The following is a 19117-nucleotide window of genomic DNA, read 5'->3' on the forward strand; positions in this document are numbered from 1 at the left end:
TATATATATATATATATATATATATATATATATATATATATATATATATATATATATATATATATATATATTTATTTATTTATTTAAAAATATGTGATAGTTGATGAAAACTATTCTTTAAATGAACTGTAAAATGTCTGTAATTAGTTGATAGACATAATGTTTTAAACATCAAATAGTATCGAACAATTTTTGCAATTTATTTTTTAGTTAAGATAGATGAAGATCATTGATAATTATAAAACGGTTTTATTGCACTCCTGACTGCAGTAAAATTAAATATTCAAACCATAGAACACAAACATTCATAAAGTGTTGGCAAATTTAAGTGGTAACGAAATTTTGCAATATTTATAGTCCAATATTTCATCATTCAAACACATGAAAGTATATAAACTTGGCTTCATGTTTTGAATTATTCCCTATCTATGTCAATATATATTTGGAAGATATAGTATATTTTCTTTCACGGGACAAACACTGTTAGCAACGGAGGTCAACCAGAAACATTCTACTCATCAATTTTTTCTTTTGTTTATTCATATTTGCTCAGCAATTATTCTAACATATATCTTACACTCCTGATCAAGAGCTTGGGAGTCTTTAAAGTAGAATTGTGAAGCAAAAATTACATCAAAACTTGTTCAATTGTTTCAGTGTAGTTGAGGTGGAATTACTTAATTTTCATAGCAATTTTTCAGTCTGTTTATTTTACATTCATAAAAAATCAAACAAAAGATAAAAACACATCTGAAGTTATAATATAAAAAAAGAAGGATTTTAATATTAAAAATGTCAATAATTTAGTATGAAATTATTCAAAAAGATCATTATTAATTAAAAAATATTTCTTAGCAAGAATAGAAGTCTTTTTCATTATATAACCTGAATGTGTTGCACTCCTGAACATAGAAATATAGATCTGAAACCCTGTAATTGATAAATGTTTTTGGTAAAAATGTTCTTTGTGTTTTATCTTCAAAAATAGAAATCAGAGATTCATATACCGATAAAAGATTTTTTTTAAGCTGGGGAGAAAAACATCAAATGATGCACTCCTGACATTATTGAGTATGCACAGATACTTGACTCTCATTAATGCTGCTTGTGACTTATATAACATTTTTTAAGTTTTAAATTGTGTATCAGTTATTGTTTTACACTTTCAAAATTCTTTTTTGACTTAACTGTCTTCCACCTTTTTAAATCGGTGTTTTTTGGCAACACTAATTTTCATATACTGCACTCCTGACTTGGTATAACTTTTTTTTCAACATCAGCTATGACCACAACTTGGTCAATCAAAAGTTGCTACAGTCTATGTAGCTAAATTTAAATCTCAATACTTTGAGTATTATCAGGAAAGTCTTTATTTCCAACATAAACCATTATTATTAATTTCACAGATCTTCAAAAATTATTGAATTTTCAAATGTCACAAAAAGTGTTAAACTCCTGACATTTTTTTGCATCATTCTTGGGCATAACGTCTTTGTGAATTTAGATATCAATGATATATTTGGTATTTAGACACTATCTAAAGACATATGCTGAGACATAGAAATGTATTCCCATTGCCTGTATTTTTAGTGCAGATCGATAAATATGTGTTTGGTAATTTTTATTTAATTCACCCTTATATTCAAATTATTTTGTCATAGTAATCATATTCGCTATTTCTACATCGTTTTTAATCCCTTGAGTCACTTTACGAGGGACGTTTAATAAGTAAAACAACATAAAGTGCATCATAATAAATGTAGAAGCCGTGAATTTTTTTTCCACTAACGAAAGGTTCTAAAACCTCATATTCTATTCCACAAACTCAAAAAAGAAAATCAAAAGAAGATTACACAAATTCTTGATCTGACCTGAGGAGTGCTTTCATTTTGAGCTACCCCAAAAAGAATATGTTGTTGTGTTCAGGTCATCGAAACAAAGTTCTAAGACATGTTTAAAGGTCAACAATGAATACTTTGAGGATTATAAAATATAAAGAAGCTGCCTTTCTTCCTTTTCTTATTTTTGATGATCTTTTGAAGTATTTATTGAGCCCACCCTGTACTGACCTATACCTGATGCTGTTTTTCTCTTTTTCTATAGTAAACTTTAGAAGACTTTCAACTTTTATTTAAACAAATTTACGTTGTTTCATCAACTTTTTTCCTTGCCTTGTTTTAGAAACTGTTGGTACGTAGAGTATGCTCTTGCGTATCGAATCAACTGCGAGATGTATACCAAATTAAGTGAAGTTGACGATTGAGAAAAAGGAGGCATCCTGTTTATCAGAAGTTTTGTTGTTAGGTTACCATTCATGTCTTTTTTTCTAGTAAAATATCTAAATATGAAACAGATGTGTCAGATCCTGTGGAATCTTTTATATCAAGTTCACTGGGATAGCTCGAGTCGACATATGAATGGAAGTAACTATTGTTAATTGATTGTATATAAATTATATATAAATATCGAGTTGAAGGTCACAGTAAGTGTCGTCTTCTCATGTAGAAGATTTTGAATACATTCTGCTTCATATGAATACAAGAATAGGTCTGCTAATAAGGGGGCGCAATTGGCACTCATGGGTATTCCAACAGATTTTTGGAAGACCTGAACTACATAGATATTGTCAATCAGAACCATTCGATTCTATCAGCACTTTCCAAGTACTATAGAACACAAGCTCTTGGTATTGACAAGTTTCAAAGCATGCAGTATAGTGTTGAACTTTTGCATCTTTGTTGTTTAGAACGACAGAGAAAATGCTGATTGGGATTTCAAATCTCTGTCTTCATTAAAGGGAAAAAATGATTAAAATAAATCATCATACATCAAAAGCGGGCTTCATATATTACATGCAGTGGTTTTGGTGGTATTATCAAAGATAATACATACAGAAACTGAATTATTGCCAGTTGCCAATTCAAAACAAGTATATAACATAATAAATTATTGTTTGAAATACTGTTTAAATGAAAATCAAGAATACCCATCATAAGCATTCATATTTTCCTTTTAATAATAAGAGCGAAATAGAGCTTTATCCCTACCATTGGAAATCTTTAACTGTTGCAGTGCCTCCGTGATACCTGAAATGTAACATTATAAAATAATGTTTAACACAATTGTAGATGTAGGATCCAATAAATCGAATTCTTCTTAGATATAACGCTAACCAGATAAGGTTTGAATATTTTTGCATAGTATGCAATGGCTTTATATAGCCTAAGCATACTACGTAGAATAGTGTACAGGTTCCTTTTCTAGAGAAAATTTCACCACGCTCGCTAGGGGTTGAACTCAGGAATAGTTTACGCCGTCGTCATTACTCGCTAAGTGGCGCGCGAGGGGTATAGAAAACTAACATGGCGGATAATTACAAACACTGGACGGTACCGCGATTAAAATGTGAACTTTCACAAAGAGGCGCCGTGACTACTTGGAGAAAGATTGATTTAATTGAAAGGTAAGAGTATTTTTTTCAAAGATATGATATATTTATAACTGAAAAATAATATTACAGGTCGAAATAAACCTTCACCATACGTAAACAATGTTGTCGCATACCAAGTTACTCAGTTAGTCGACCTGTGTTAATATAGCACTCGCGCAAAATCAAATACATTTTCCCCTGGTTTATTTAGTGATAATGAAGATGATTCAGTTGCGCTTACACTCTTTTCAATACTCAATAATGCAGGCTTGAAGCATACGACCGGAACAAGAATTTTAGACAAGACCCTGTTGTAATACCCGAACAAGTAGATGTGTTTTGGCCTACATGCGTCTTCCAGCAGTTGCGACAAGAACACAGACTACTATTTCCAAAATTATCAGTTACCCAGATTGAAAACTATTTCTTGTACAGAATGATTCTTTAATGAAGCAATCTGTTAATATCACTTTAGGTTTTTTATTGACAATGTAAAAAAAACCCATATATATTATAATTTTTACTTATTAAAAGATAAACAAATGACATCAGATATTAAGGCCCTGGAGAAAGGAAAAGATCTTTTGAAGGGTAACAGAATTTTAGCCTGCAGTGTGTGTGTCTTGGATGATGTGTACCTGTCTGGAATAGTTGGTGAAGCTATGAAACAAAAGGTTTTATTTTTTCCTTAATTGGCTACTTCAAATCTGATCAGTATTGAATCTGTATTACAATGATTTACTCTCTTTCTCAGTAAATAAAGACTGAAAATAGTCAGAACCATTCATAATTAGTTGTGCATCTAGTGCAAACTTAATAAATAATATACAAAAGTCTTATACATGTAATTAAAAAAATGTTACCTTTACCAGGGACCTATATAATATAAGTCCCTGCCTTTACCTAGTCTTACCATATTTTTTTATTTAACACTTCTCTTTTTGTCTTACAGGTTTCATATATTTTTAAGATTAGGCTCGGAAAAACCCATGGGGAACCCTTAAATTCACATTGTCAGTGCCCAGCTGGGAAAGGGCCCCATGGGACATGCAAGCATATTGGAGCTGTTTTGTTGATGGTGGCAGCATTCATCGAAAAGGGGGAGATTTCTGTAATGAAAGGATGTACAGAAAATCTACAGAACTTCCATGTGCCTAAGAAAATGTATGAAGGTTTGTATATTACTGAAAACCTTCTATTAAACAATAGTGATAACTGAGCATTTATTTTAATGTGTTTTCTGCTAATATTTAACAGTAATGGATTTCAGGGCTAAAAATTTGAGGATTTCCAAATGACTTTCATAAATTTATATAGACCTATTAAAATTCAAATTTTATCATCCAGGTAAGCCACTGGTTGCTGAGAAAATCCCGTGGAAAAGAAAAATCTCTGATGAAATGCTTGAAGACCCAAGGAAGGAAAAGTATAAAAGATATGCCACAGGATACTCCAGTTATGTTTACAATTGCATGGTCAACTACTGTTCTGCCTCTTCCATGGACATCACTATGAGATATTCAACACCTTCTACAAGTCTTCTGGTAAAGAACTTTTTATTTCTTGGGATTTTTATGCCCCATTATGAATATGGCAGGAGCATATAGTGTTTGTCATTTCCGTCTGTTGGTCCATCACACTTTGTGTTTAACTCAGTTTCAAAGAAACTGTTTAAGATTTATTTATAAACCAAATTCATACACTTATATTGGTGAGAGCTAGCCTAATCAACTGTGGCATAATTATTTTCACCTTGACCTTCCCTGTTAATTATTTCACACACACCTCATTTTTCTCTTAATATATAATTTAAAAAAAAAATCACACATTTCTCTTCACTTTAAAATACAAATGTACCTTTGTGGGGCATTCATATCCTACTGAGAAATTTCCATTTTTTTAAGTTTCAGTTTAAAAAATAAATGAATTCTTTCTATAGATATTAATAAATAAATAAAGAAGTATAGTTTTTATTTCAGGTTGCAAGTAGAGATCATGATTACCTTCAACTCCCCTTTACAGAATATATTGTAGACAGAGCACTGTGTGTAAGTATTTTTTAATTGAAATCCTTTATTTCAGTATTGCTTATTGCTCAATAACTAGCTTTGTGTAAAATGAATGTTTACCTATATATATGGTAACTCCAGAAAAAGCAGAGACAATAGAGAAAACTACAAAGTTACAAACTAAAAGCAAACAATGGTTTGGTGAAAGAGAATGGAGATTAACAGCATCCAGGTTCGGAGACATTGCAAAAATAACTTGCCGCAGAGACACACGAAAACTTTGTTCGAGTTTATATCAAACAAATTTAATTTCTACTTCACCTATCATGCATGGTAGACAATATGAAAACAAAGCTATATGTAGATTTGAGGAAATTTCTGGTCTCAAAGTTCAAAGATGTAGGCTGTTTGTGTCTTTGGATTATCCATTTGTTGGTGCAACACCAGATTGGTTGGTAGACAATGATGCCATTATTGAAGTTAAATGTCCTTATACTGGTAGAAATGAGGAAATCGAACCTGGGAAGAAATTCCCATTCCTTGTTGAATTATCTGATGGCACTGTTACACTTAAACAATCTCATAAATATTATGATCAAGTGCAAGGACAGCTCTTTCTTTCTAGAAGAAAAATTTGTCATTTTGTTGTGTTTACTTTCTGTGATATTGTGATTCTCAAGGTTCAGTGTAATGATGATTACTTCAGTTTCAGTTTGCTGCCAAAGTTGGAAATGTTCTACAAGAAACACTTTAGACCTTATGTTGCTTCTTGTTTATAATTTTACTAAATAAGATTTTGACATTCAGAATATATTGTACAATGTACATGTTTCAAGAGATGACTCAATGTAACAAATTCAAGCTCCCACTTTTAGAGGATTCTTGAAAGGGAAAAATTACATTAAAACTCTTTGTATATCAAGGTTGTAAATTTGGCAATGTCTTGCACTATAAAAGACTGTTTTGACGTGTACCAGAAAACGTACCATTTTTTCAATAATAAATTATGGAAAAAAATCTTTTTAATTTATTTACTCACTCAGGCATAACCATCCACGACTGGTTTCCTAAAATTTGACAAAGAAAAACAAACAAACACTATTCTTGATGCGAGAACACATTTGCTAGATGGAAGTGGAGAACATAAAATTTTGTATCTTTTACTAAGACCAATGACCCTCTCTACGTGTATTCGTTTGGATGCAATTCTCCTGTCTTTTACAACATCTTTTGGCTCAAGCTGAGATTTCCCCTTCAGCATGGTTGGAGTATTAACAAACACATCCATGGGTGCAATTAAATCTTGCACCATTATACCTCTGTCTGCCATTATACTAATTTTTGGTAAAAACCTGTTTGATTCTGGCTTTGTAATATCAGAACACTCGATGATTTCTGTCGGAAGCAGACCCCCCAAAAGAATCACTAATAAAGGAAACTGCACCTTGTGGTGTACAACCAATCATTGTTTTTAAAGTATTACGATGCTTGTATCCAGACCATGTAACTGACTGGGCAATTACATCTGACGGCTTTTGAATTGGTTTCTCGGTTGCATCAAGAATCACCCTGGTAGAGGGAAACTTCTTGGAGAAATCCTCTGGCATATGTTTATCAATGATATCTCGAGATGGCCATATATCAAGATCTTTTAGCTGAAAGTACATGAAGTTAATCCACATTATAACTATTTTTGATACAGTTGTTTCACTAATCTCAAACATAAGACTCAATTCAAAATCCTCCCTGGCTTGGCGAAGTTTGATCAAAGTTAAGAAAAGTTGATCAATGGGGGAAATTATAGTTGGTTGATTTTTTTTAGATCTGAAGCTGCTGGGCCAAGACAATGAAAAAAAAATTCAAAATGCTCAAAATCTGAAAATCCTGTGTAAAAGTTAATTGCCTTAGAGTTTGTCCTAAACTTTTCAATTGAATAGCGACCATGAAGAAGACTGCATTGAATACCCTCATGAGAAAAATTCTCAACTTGAGTTGAATTCACTTCTACTTGTTTAACACTTTCCTCGCTGCTGTTTGAAGACTCAACTGTGAGCTCTTGCTGAACACCATGACAGTAATCAAAAGGCGTAGACATAGTGGACGTGCTTCCTTTATTTCTTGAAATTGAGGTTCCACGTCGTCGCTCTTCAGATGAAGATTTAAATTTGAAAACTGATGGAACAACATTCTCCTTAAGGCGTGCTCGTTCACCTGTAAATTTATAAACAATAAATATATTGTGATTATATCAACATCATAAAAAAAAATCATCAGATTGATTGATCTGACCAGTTTTTGTGTCATTCATATTTAAAATGAAATCTTTAATATGTATATATTAGAAATAAGAATTGACACACAAACATACATACATATGACATAGTTATATTTAAATACTTCATATACATTCTTCTGAAAGTAGATAAAAATTTTGTACGTTAATTAAATTCTTTCAGTGTTTCATTAAATAATAGCAATTGATACATTGATTAAATTGGAAAGCTAATTTATGAGCATTGTATATGAGTAAAAAAAAATAACAAAATTTTACTTATCCGTGCAGAAATATTTATGGACTAACATCTTGATGACATCTGAAACAAAAACAAAACACAACTACAAAGCATCATTATTTAAAGAAAAATCAACAAAAGAATAAAGTAATATTAGTGCATGTACTTGACATACAGAAATAAAATCCCACTGGGGGATGGGGGTCAACTCCTGGAGTGTAGACTGATGTATATAATATTCATATACAAAATTAATTTATGCAGGGGCTTAGTGACATTATGACTGTGCATGCACAAATTTTAAATCCTATAAAAATAAATGACATCAATATGTTAATTATAAAAAGCTGATCAGAAATTTCTGTGACACAGATACATGTGCTTACGAGTGTTTTCACGAAAATGTGTCGGAGGAATCTCGGACTTTCCGTAGTAATTTTTAACATTAAAAATGCATTTGCTTTGAATTAACATAACTTAATCTGTTACAGAACATTTTTTTTTCTTTACAAATTCTCTTACTAACCTAATAGCGTGCTTTTGTAGTCAGAGGACACAAAATGAGCTCTGCAAACAACATCGTTTGGACCAGGTTTCCACAGTTGCTTAGTCACAGGATCGATACGTTTGACAGCGATTCTCCATTTTTTAAGGCCTCTTTGTCTGTAGGAAATTTATGCCCCCCAAACCCGCAGCAACCTGGCACACAACAGTACTTGGGCATAGTATAAATATTTACGTTAAACGTAAAGCAAAAGTAGCCTATACCCCTTGGTTCCTGCGCGCCACCTAGCGACTAAAAATAGTGCGGCGTAAACCATTCCAATACGCCATTACGCCACATTAACCGTTCTCTTACGTAAAGTTTATTTTAGCAAGGTAGTTTTTTTCACAATTAAAAAAGTAATAAAGCAAACGTTTTATTTCATTTTAATAGATTCTAAAGAAAAATTTTATTAAGTATTTGACGTTAGATTAAATGACATATTTTGAGTCATTAAAACGCTCTTTGATATTATTCTTCATTTGAGAATGTTCAGGAAAACTTTCATTTAGATTTAACGTCCTCAAAGAGGCTAGGGATTACGAAGTTAATTATCTTATGAAATACATAAAACAGACAGCATATTAATAAATTTTTATGCTTCCTGTCAGTTTGTCTCTATAAAATCAATACTCAACTATTTTCGCATAGTACGTGTTCTAAGGATTTATACAGCGTAAGCGTACTAAGCCGAAATAGTGCACGGCTTCTTTTTCTGAAGAAAATCCATCACCCACGCCGGGGAACGAACTCGCGACCCCGAGATTGTCAATCTGACGTGCTACCGATTATGCAACAGACGCCGATACCTGAAGCACTGTATTATAATATATATAAACTTAGTTTCAAATATTTTACACTAGAAGTAAAAAAATAAACAAAATATTTTTTTCTAGAATAGTTTCTTGCAATATTTCCCCTTCACTCAACTAAAATTCTTTGAAACTTTCTGTACATGGAACATTCAAAATTAAAGAAAAAAGATTATGACGTACATGTAGCACAACGTGACGTCATAATAGGGGTGTACTAACATGAGGTGATGAAACGTTGGAAATGGAGAAAATATTGTCGTTTTTATACAACAGTCAGCATAATAATAACAATAGTTTTGTACTTTGTATGCACTATGCCTAAATAGTAGTCATGGTGTGACACATAGTGCACTCACCTCCGGCTCGTGCACCGTGTATCAAACCCTGACTACTATTTAGGCATAGCGCATGCAAAGTACAACAACTATTATATAAAGGGTGTATTACTTGTTTTTGATGTGCTATGACCAAAAAGTAGTAGGAGAGAGATAAATTTGATATATTTTACTACACATTACAAATCACTGGATTTATGACCATGACACGTCATTAGATGCTTTAAAACTCATAATTTATGATGGAAGAGGGGCTGAAATTGTCTGCAATAATGTAGCCCTCTGTGTGAAGAGAATAAGGGCACTTTATTTAGTGCTACAAGTGGAGTGAAAGCGTATGAAAATAAAGTTCGTAAATGTCAATAATTATGTAGCATATGAAGCATGAATAAAATGAACAATTATGTAATAAACATTTAATGCAATATTTCAGAGATCTAGAATTGCAAGTAAAAGTTCATCTCCCCAGTGCATGAGGAGTAAAATGCCTATAAAACTATTTGTTTCAACACCAAAGATTACATCTGAAAAGAGGAGTGTGGTGGATCAGAATGTTAGCTCCATTCAAAAGGTCACTGACAAGATATCTGGATCTTACCTTTATTTTCTTCTGTCAAACTTTTAATCCCTGTCTGTACAACTGTGGTAAAGAAATTACTTAGAATTTGCATAACAGTCTTGTATATTTTTTTATGTTTCATATTTAATTCATTCAGCATCAGTTCATTGTATATAAAACTGGATTTACCGTCATGTTTGCAAAAATCATTTACTTAGAGTTTACCGTAAAATAATGAGGGCGAGTAAAATGGATAGATGAAGTAATAATCTATACAATCATAGACGCCTGGATTTGTGATTGAGCAGTTTTCATCACATACACAGACAAGCTTACCTAAATATCTTGTGTGTTGCATGTTGGTTAACAAATAACAACTACAAAGTGCATATGACAGAAAAAAGGTGGACCCTAAGGAATTTTAAATTTTCGATAAACATAAATCAAACATTGATGTCAGCCCTTGTTACGGTCTATTAACACTGATGTCAGCCCTTGTTACGGTCTGTTAACACTAATATCAGGCCTTGTTACGGTCTGTTAACACTGATGTCAGCCCTTGTTACGGTTTATTAACTCGAATGTCAGCCCTTGTTACGGTCTGTTAACACTGATGTCAGCCCTTGTTACGGTCTGTTTACGATCTTTTTTTTGACATCTGCACAATCATTTGTCGAGAAAGGTCACATAGTAAAATTATTTAGCTTACGATAAAACTCATTCAGTCAAACTCACGGTTACCACATTAACTACAATGAATTCAATTTACACCTGATATTTATTGTAGGAAATTGATCATGATTTTTATAAAATATATGTCTATTCACTATATCATTTAATTCAAAGTCAAAATTTCATTCATGTATAATGGCTTGGTAATTTAACGCCCAACGACATTACTTTGCTAAAAATGATGTTCTTTTTGTATTTTCCTATCAAAACACTGTCACATGTCAAATTCTATATTTCAAAAAATACAATCGATATCGGGAAAAAAAAAAAAAAAAAAAAAAAAAAAAAAAAAAAAAAAAAACAAGAAAACGGCCCTTAGCTTTACCAATTAACAATTCTTATTTTCCCTTATTTGTCGAATTGATATATCCCAGTGAATAAGAGTCTACAGAATCTGACAAATCTGTTTCATATTTAGAGGATAAGGGCTAATTAACAACTATATTTTATGACAAACGAGATGACCTCAGCTTTATCCATCCTTAAATTTTCTTAATCATATAGTAATATTCCGCAAATACCAGTATAGGTTTTTAATGTTCCCTGATTTATTATGCAAGAGCATGCTTAGAATACTATCATTTTTTTTATAGAAAATTAAGCAACTAACAGATATGTCGATATTACAAGGATTTCAACAACCTCATTTTAAGTCAGTGTTTCGCAAATTCTAATATATTACCTTCCTTGTAAATACACCGTTCACGTTAGCTCAGTCGGTACAGCGCTCGCTCCGTGATCGGGAGGTCGTAAGTTCGAATCTCGACCGCAACTGACCTAAGTCGATAAAAAATGGGTAGCAACTGTTCCTTCGCCATGCGCTCGGCACTCTGAAGTGAAAGTTGCTGGTCCTTCGGATGAGACCTTAAAACCCGAAGCCCCGTGTCACGGCGGAGTTGGCACGATAAAGATCCCTCACTGCTCAATGGCCCTAAGAGTCGAGTTAAGGTCAAAATTTGAAGCCCTTCACCGATATATGGTGACGTCTCTATATGAGTGAAAAGTTCTCGAATGAGACGTAAAACAACATACAATCAATCAAACAATCCTTGTAAATACAATCTATCATCCGGTCGTACTTTGTCTAACATGTTTAATACACATTGTTTCTTTTTATACTTAAACTACGGAGTCTACATGATTTACATGATTGCTCATGGCGGAGTCAAGGAGATGCTTTTTTCTCTTGGACAAACGATTCTACCTCTGATGTATTCAGGGTTCCTATTTTCTCCATTCGTTTTTCTCTGGTGGATTTATGAGATAGTTCACTGTTTCTTATCACCGCCTTTTACATTTCTGATATTTTAGACAATATCATTGCTGACTTGTCATGACCTGTTGTTCAAATGAAAATTTCGCAAAGAAATTTGTTTTCCTATATGCCTCTAATTACATTAAAAGATCATTGGAAATATTCAACTAATAACTTTAACATTAGGTTAATAAAGATTTTTATTTGTCGCCCGCGTGGCTCAGTGGTCAGACGGTTTGCTCTGAGTTGCGGAGTAAGGTGTTGATTTTTACATCCGGAGTTCAAATTCACACTTCGGGGTGGAGACCGGTTCTTTGGATGAGACCGTGTAAACGAAACTCCCGTGTCACAGAAGGTGGGATGCCTAACTGCTCATAGGTCCTAGTGAAGAGTATAGGTCTTAATTTACAGCCCTCAACCGGCAAGTGATGGGTGAAAATGTCTCGAAGGTACGTTAAACAAACAAATTTATTGCAGCAAAGACGGTGTGCTGAAGTGATTATGTGCTGAGGCCGATACCTTACATGAACTTTATTTCTTGCATAATATTAACTTTCCTTAGCTGGAGCATTGAGAAAAGACTGTGGCTCTTCAAGAATGTCAAAAACATAAATTACTTAAATTAAAACGTACGTCCTATGATTACATTCAGAGTTCAACAAAATAATTAAATTATCCTTTTGACATTTACCTTTTTAGACAACAAGGCAGGAAAATGATAAGTAAGATACGCTTTATAAAATTCATATGGTAACAATATTCAATATCTTCTCTGGAGGCATTGCTTTCCCTGTATTTCTGTATATATTGTGACTATCATTTTAATTATATGCACATACGTTTGCAACTCCAAAGGACCGAAGCACCAAAGGCTTAAAATTGAAGTGCAATGAAGTTTTTATAATTATTGATTCTCAGTTAATTCCTATTATATTTCAATATTATTTTCTGAATTTTGAATTGCATTTTGATTTAATGCTTTGAGCACAAACGACATCTTTGAATAGTTGAATTCATTTTAAATTCTTTATTTCGATTCTTTTTAGAATTAGCCCTCTCAGGTAGAATGAAATGTATGGATATAACGAACAGTATTCAAGCTCAAAAGTCCGTTTAACAATACAATTTTGGAGCAGAGCAAACACGGACCTCTAAAACATCATAGGTGGGATCAGGTGCCATGGTGGATTGAGCATCCCCTGCCGACCGGTCACACCCGCCGTTTGCAACTTGTCATGATCGGGAAAAAAGGAAAAATCTGTCAACAATTCAGTGTGTATATAATGCCTAACAATTAGTATGAGAAACATCACTCAGCATTTGACTTAATGATAAATTGCATTTGCTGACAAGGTCATTGTATCGACCATAGAAATTATGAAATGACGATTTTAAACGAGATTGCTGATAATCTTGTTTCATCAACTAGTTTGTCAATAACTTAGCTTGATTTAGAAATTGTTCATGCGTAGAACATGCCCTTTCATATCAAATTAACTGTGAGATATTCATCCCGTATGCAGGTGATGAAGGTTTATTGCTGCATAAGTAAGGGGAGTTGCTGATTAATATCCATTAATGAAACAGATGTGTCAGACTCTGTGGTATCTTTTATTTCAAGCTCACCGCGATATATCGTATCAACATAAGAATGGAAATACCATTGTTAATTGATAATACGCCGTCGATATATCTAAATGTTGAGTTGAAGGCCACAGCAAGTATTTTCTTCTTTTAACGTATGAGATTTTGGACAAATTCTGCTTCATATGAATACAAAAATAGGTCTGCTAATAACGGGGCGCAATTGGTATCCATGTAAATTCCAATGGATAGTAGGAAGTCTAAGACTACACCTTGTATTTCCTGCAAATATGGTGGAATACAAGACTGGACACTTTTGTTATTAAGAATATTTCCTCGTATTGACTGCGTCAATTCCCTTCTTGGCATATTTGGGTTTAAGGAAAAACGTACTGTTTAAGCTGCTTTTTTTTTCAATTTATTACCTGTATTTTCTTTTATCAAGATTTTGATCTGTTCCTTTATACCTGTAATAAACAAACTGCTTAGTTGATGCATATACATCTCATATGTATGTTATAGATTTAGGAATTCTGCAAAACTCAAATTTCATATTTTTCATAGATTTGTCATCGAATTAATGGGAATTGATGGGATGGGATAAGACAAATCATCATTCAAAATCACTTTTAGACCTGTCCATTAAGGATGTTAATAAGATATGCTGAGTAGCCACGGTGAAAAAAAAAATGAAATGTGAAGGTACGTTTGGGAACTTCCAAAATTCCACAATGAAAAACCATCACTTACAAACTAACTTGACGTTCAATTCTTGTTACAAAGTAAGTACGTCTCAACATAAAAAGTATGAGAATATGACCAAACCATCGTTTTACTAAATCCTTACACATATTACCCTTTTATACAAAATTAACTTCAGGTTAAAAACTCTTTGCAGATATTCTAAACGTTCAAAAATTTATGAAACATTTCACAAGATATTCAAACTTTTGTTGAAACATGCAGTCTGTCGTCCTTCTTGTCATTTACGCTAATTATGATGCTGTGTATGATGCAGGATTTCACCTTGTATTTCCTGCAAATATGGTGGAATACAAGACTGGACCCTTTTTATGATTAAGAATAATACTTCTATTAACCGCGTCGATTCCTTGGTTGGCATACTGGGGCTTAAGGAAAAAAATAGTGTTTAAGCTGCATTTTCTTCAATTAATTACCTGTATTTTCTTTTATCAAGTCTTTCATCTGTTCCTTTACACCTGTAATAAACAAACTGCTTAGTTGATGCATATACATCTCATATGTATGTTATAGATTTAGGAATTCTGCAAAATTCATTTTTCGTAATTTTCATAGATTTGTCATCGAATTAATGGGAATTGGTGGGATGGGATAAGACAAATCATCATTCAAAATCACTTTTAGACTTGCCCATTAAGGATGTTTAATAAGATATGTTGAGTAGCCACGGTAAAAAAAAAATGAAATGTGAAGGTACGTTTGGGAACTTCCAAAATTCCACAATGAATAAATATCACTTACAACTAACTTGACGTTCAATTCTTGTTACAAAGTAAGTACGTCTCAACATAAAAAGTATGAGAATATGACCAAACCATCGTTTTACTAAATCCTTACACATATTACCCTTTTATACAAAATTAACTTCAGGTTAAAAACTCTTTGCAGATATTCTAAACGTTCAAAAATTCATGAAACATTTCACAAGATATTCAAACTTTTGTTGAAACATGCAGTCTGTCGTCCCTCTTGTCATTTACGCTAATTATGATGCGCAAATATGGTGGAATACAAGACTGGACCCTTTTATGATTAAGAATTATACAAGTCTTCTATTAACCGCGTCGATTCCTTTGTTGGCATATTGGGGTTTAAGAAAAAACGTACTGTTTAAGCTGCATTTATTACCTGTATTTTCTTTTATCAAGTTTTTCATCTGTTCCTTTACACCTGTAATAAACAAACTGCTTAGTTGATGCATATACATCTCATATGTACGTTATAGATTTAGGAATTCTGCAAAATTCATTTTTCGTAATCTTTATAGATTTGTCATCGAATTAATGGGAATTGATGGGATGGGATAAGACAAATCAAAAAAATGAAACGTGGAGGTACTTTTGGGAACTTCCAAAATTTCACAATAAATAAACATCACTTACGCAGCTATGTCAAGGCTTCCCGAAGCTTAAAAATGCGCTCAAAACATACTATTGCATTGCGAGGTCGGTTTGGTTTTAATTAATGTTTTGTTCTTTAAGACTTCCAAATTATATAGAGGGTTCCCTCAGCTGTATACCAGGGTTGAGGTCAATAACTTTGAAATGTAATTAAATACTTTCAAATACATTGAAAATTTTGTCAATTACTTGCAATTACAATTACATTCATTTTTACAAATGTAATTAATTACTCTCAATTACTTTCAAGAATGTAATTAAATACATTTCAATTACTTTTGTTTCACTTTCAAAAATCTTGAAGAACAAATACATGTTAATTTAAGGTAGGGGGAATATTTAGAATAAATAATGTCAGGTGCGTGTGATGTTTGTGTGTTTCATCAACACAAGACTTAGTCCTACATGTACATTTATCAATTGACTGCCTTTACGAAATTTCATTAAAAGGAAGTTTTGAAGAGTTTATGAATCAACCATAAAATACTCTCAAATTAGCTACAGGTAGGCAAGCTAAACACCTTAAATTGCGAATGTTGACAAATAATACTGGTTTTATGTAATAACTATTTCAGATACCAAATGCATACATGTATATAAAAATCTGTTTAAATGTTAAAATAGTGATTCAATATTTATTTCTTTTCTGAAGTATATAAATAGTAGAGCATTCTTAATAGTACTTGATAAATCACCTCTAATGGTCATATCTTTGAATTTAATAAAGCATGGTATAAAATTATATAAAACTTTGTTTTGATAGCAATTTACAGCTGGGAGTTGAAGGGCAACAAGGCAGGTCCTAATGACACACTAAATTAATTTCTATTCTGTTTTGATAATCAAGCAACTAAAAATTGAAATGTTTTCATGCCTATATCAATGAGAGGAAGAATTTTTTTTGATAAAACACTAGTATTAATTCTTTATGTGCTTTATAAATTTTATGAAACAAAAATATATTTTTATAAATAAGCTAATATATCACATTCATTTATTGAGATATAAAAGAGTTTCAGATTTTGAAAAACAGAAGGGCTCTTTGAATAAATTAAAATACCTGTAAAATGTGACTGTGTTGGAAATATTTTCCTATCAAATACATACAGTACCAACCAGACCCAACCTGACACAAAGCAGTCCCAGAGCAGTCCCGGGGACTGCTTTCTGGGACTGCTCTGGGACTGCTAAAGCAGTCCCAGAGCAGTCCCACAGCGGTCCCAGAGCAGTCCCAGCAGTCCCAGCGGTCCCAGAAAGCAGTCCCAGCAATCCCAGAAAGCAGTCCCAGCAGTCCCAGTGGGCGGGGTTAATTAATTTAATGGGCGGAGCTTACTCAGAAATGAGATTACCAATAAACAATGTAACTATAAAAGGCAGTTGAAATTGATGATCAATTTCTTTCTGAGCAGTATCAATTCTCATACGACAGTCATTTTTTAACTGTTAAGAAAATCACACTACGCGTATAGAAACAAATGATAATTATTGAACAAAGAAGACGTTCACACCTATAAATATCATAAATATTTAAACACAGTTTTGTGGTATATTAATTTTTCACCAAAATAAATCAATTTCTAAATTACTGTGATTGATATTGGTTTCCATATTTATTTAATTTTTTTTTTTTTTTATAGATAATTAAGCTTGAGTTATTTATTTTCTATCAAAACTAGCTTTAAATATGCCTTATAATTATAAAGCAAGGCCGATTTCCATACTATACTCTGAATGCAGTTTTCTTAAGTACTGGAGCTTTTGAAAAATTCTTTGTGTATTATATTTTAGTCATGATTATTTTCACTGACTTGCCAATTTAATTATCGTTAAATTATCTATGTAACAGAAAACAATAATACTTTTATTATATAAACGTTTGAGTTTACATCTGTAAATCATGCGAATGGAACCCTCAGATTATGTTCAAAATTAATTAATCCCGAAATAAATTTATACACATTTATTGAAACGAAGATTTTTTGCAGTACATAGATTGAACTTAGTGTCATTGTTGACCAGCATGTTCAGTGATGTGTAACACTGATACCCAAATAACATGCATTGACTTTCTGCTAATCATGCCCGAAGGCGATTGAAACTTCAGGTGTTGACACCATTTTATACATTTGTATTGCTTTTCATTAATCGGCCAGGAAAACACAAACAAAACAAATAAGAAATAAGTCACAATTCCCAATATTTTAAAATGTTTATAAATTTACTCTTTTAATTACTTGTTTATAAATCAAAAACAAATTCATAAATAAATCCCCCAATAATTATTCACAAATATAATTTTTTTAAATGACTGAAGAATGGTAGAATAATTTTATTTCATGATCATTTAATAAATTAATAGGTTTCATTTGAGGGCGGTAAAAAATAGCATGGAATGCTCTTTTTTAGCATGCATATGGTTTTAGCTTTTTCAATTAAAAAAAAAATCCAGTACAGTACGTCCCTCTGAATGTCTTATTGTAATGACAAGTTTGTTTGTTTGTTTTTTTTTTTTTTTTGTTTGTTTGTTTTTAAATAGTGCTAATGCAAACTTTGAGTACATTCCGTAACTTGACAGCATTAATTAGCTAAATAGGCCTCGATATTTTTTTTCAATCACGTGTATTAAAGTTTTAATTAGCATTAATTAATTAAATAGGCCTAGATATATATATTTTTTCAAACACCTGTATTAAACTTTAATTTAAAGGATAAAAGTCATCTCCTGACTTCCCTTTTAACTACTTTCATTTTTTAAAATTAATTCTAGACTACAATTGTGTAAATTTACAGCCTCTGAAGACATTTAGTAATTACATGTATATCTATCTCTACTTATTAAAATGTTGTAAAAAAAACCTTGTTTTTTATTCTTTATCTTAAACACCTCTCTGCTGAAAGTAAACAAAACAACAACAGGGAGCCTGCAAATTCAGAATACACAAGGGGCGGAGCTATCATGTCACTCAGAACCTTTTTCATGCATGAGTGAACAAAGCAGTCCCAGAAAGCAGTCCCAGGGACTGCTGGGACTGCTGGGTCTGCTTTCTAGAGCAGTCCTAGAGCAGTCCCACAGCAGTCCCAGAGCAGTACCACAGCGGTCCCAGAGCAGTCCCACAGCAGTCCCACAGCGGTCCCAAAGCAGTCCCGGGGACTGCTTTCTGGGACTGCTTAGGTGTCAG

At 32.5% G+C, this 19117-nt stretch overlaps 1 protein-coding gene across 2 annotated transcripts in view; it reads right to left on the reverse strand.

The window, feature by feature from the left end:
• Positions 1-19117, reverse strand: part of LOC133194465 (uncharacterized) — a 92960-nt gene that overhangs the window by 15104 nt on the left and 58739 nt on the right. Inside the window, exons 4-8 of one of the 2 annotated variants that reach the window (XM_061330419.1) lie at positions 15667-15708; positions 14955-14996; positions 14202-14243; positions 10245-10286; positions 3048-3086 (exon numbers count right to left, since the gene is read on the reverse strand). In XM_061330419.1, the coding sequence (XP_061186403.1) occupies positions 3048-3086; positions 10245-10286; positions 14202-14243; positions 14955-14996; positions 15667-15708 (207 nt within the window). The remainder of the gene's footprint in view (positions 1-3047; positions 3087-10244; positions 10287-14201; positions 14244-14954; positions 14997-15666; positions 15709-19117) is intronic. The other variant, XM_061330420.1, reaches the window with a different exon arrangement.

This window comes from Saccostrea echinata, unplaced genomic scaffold (assembly GCF_033153115.1).
Source record: "Saccostrea echinata isolate AGI-Se365-2 ecotype Australia unplaced genomic scaffold, CSIRO_AGI_Sech_v1 ptg000029l, whole genome shotgun sequence".
Classification (NCBI taxonomy): Eukaryota; Metazoa; Mollusca; class Bivalvia; order Ostreida; family Ostreidae; genus Saccostrea; species Saccostrea echinata.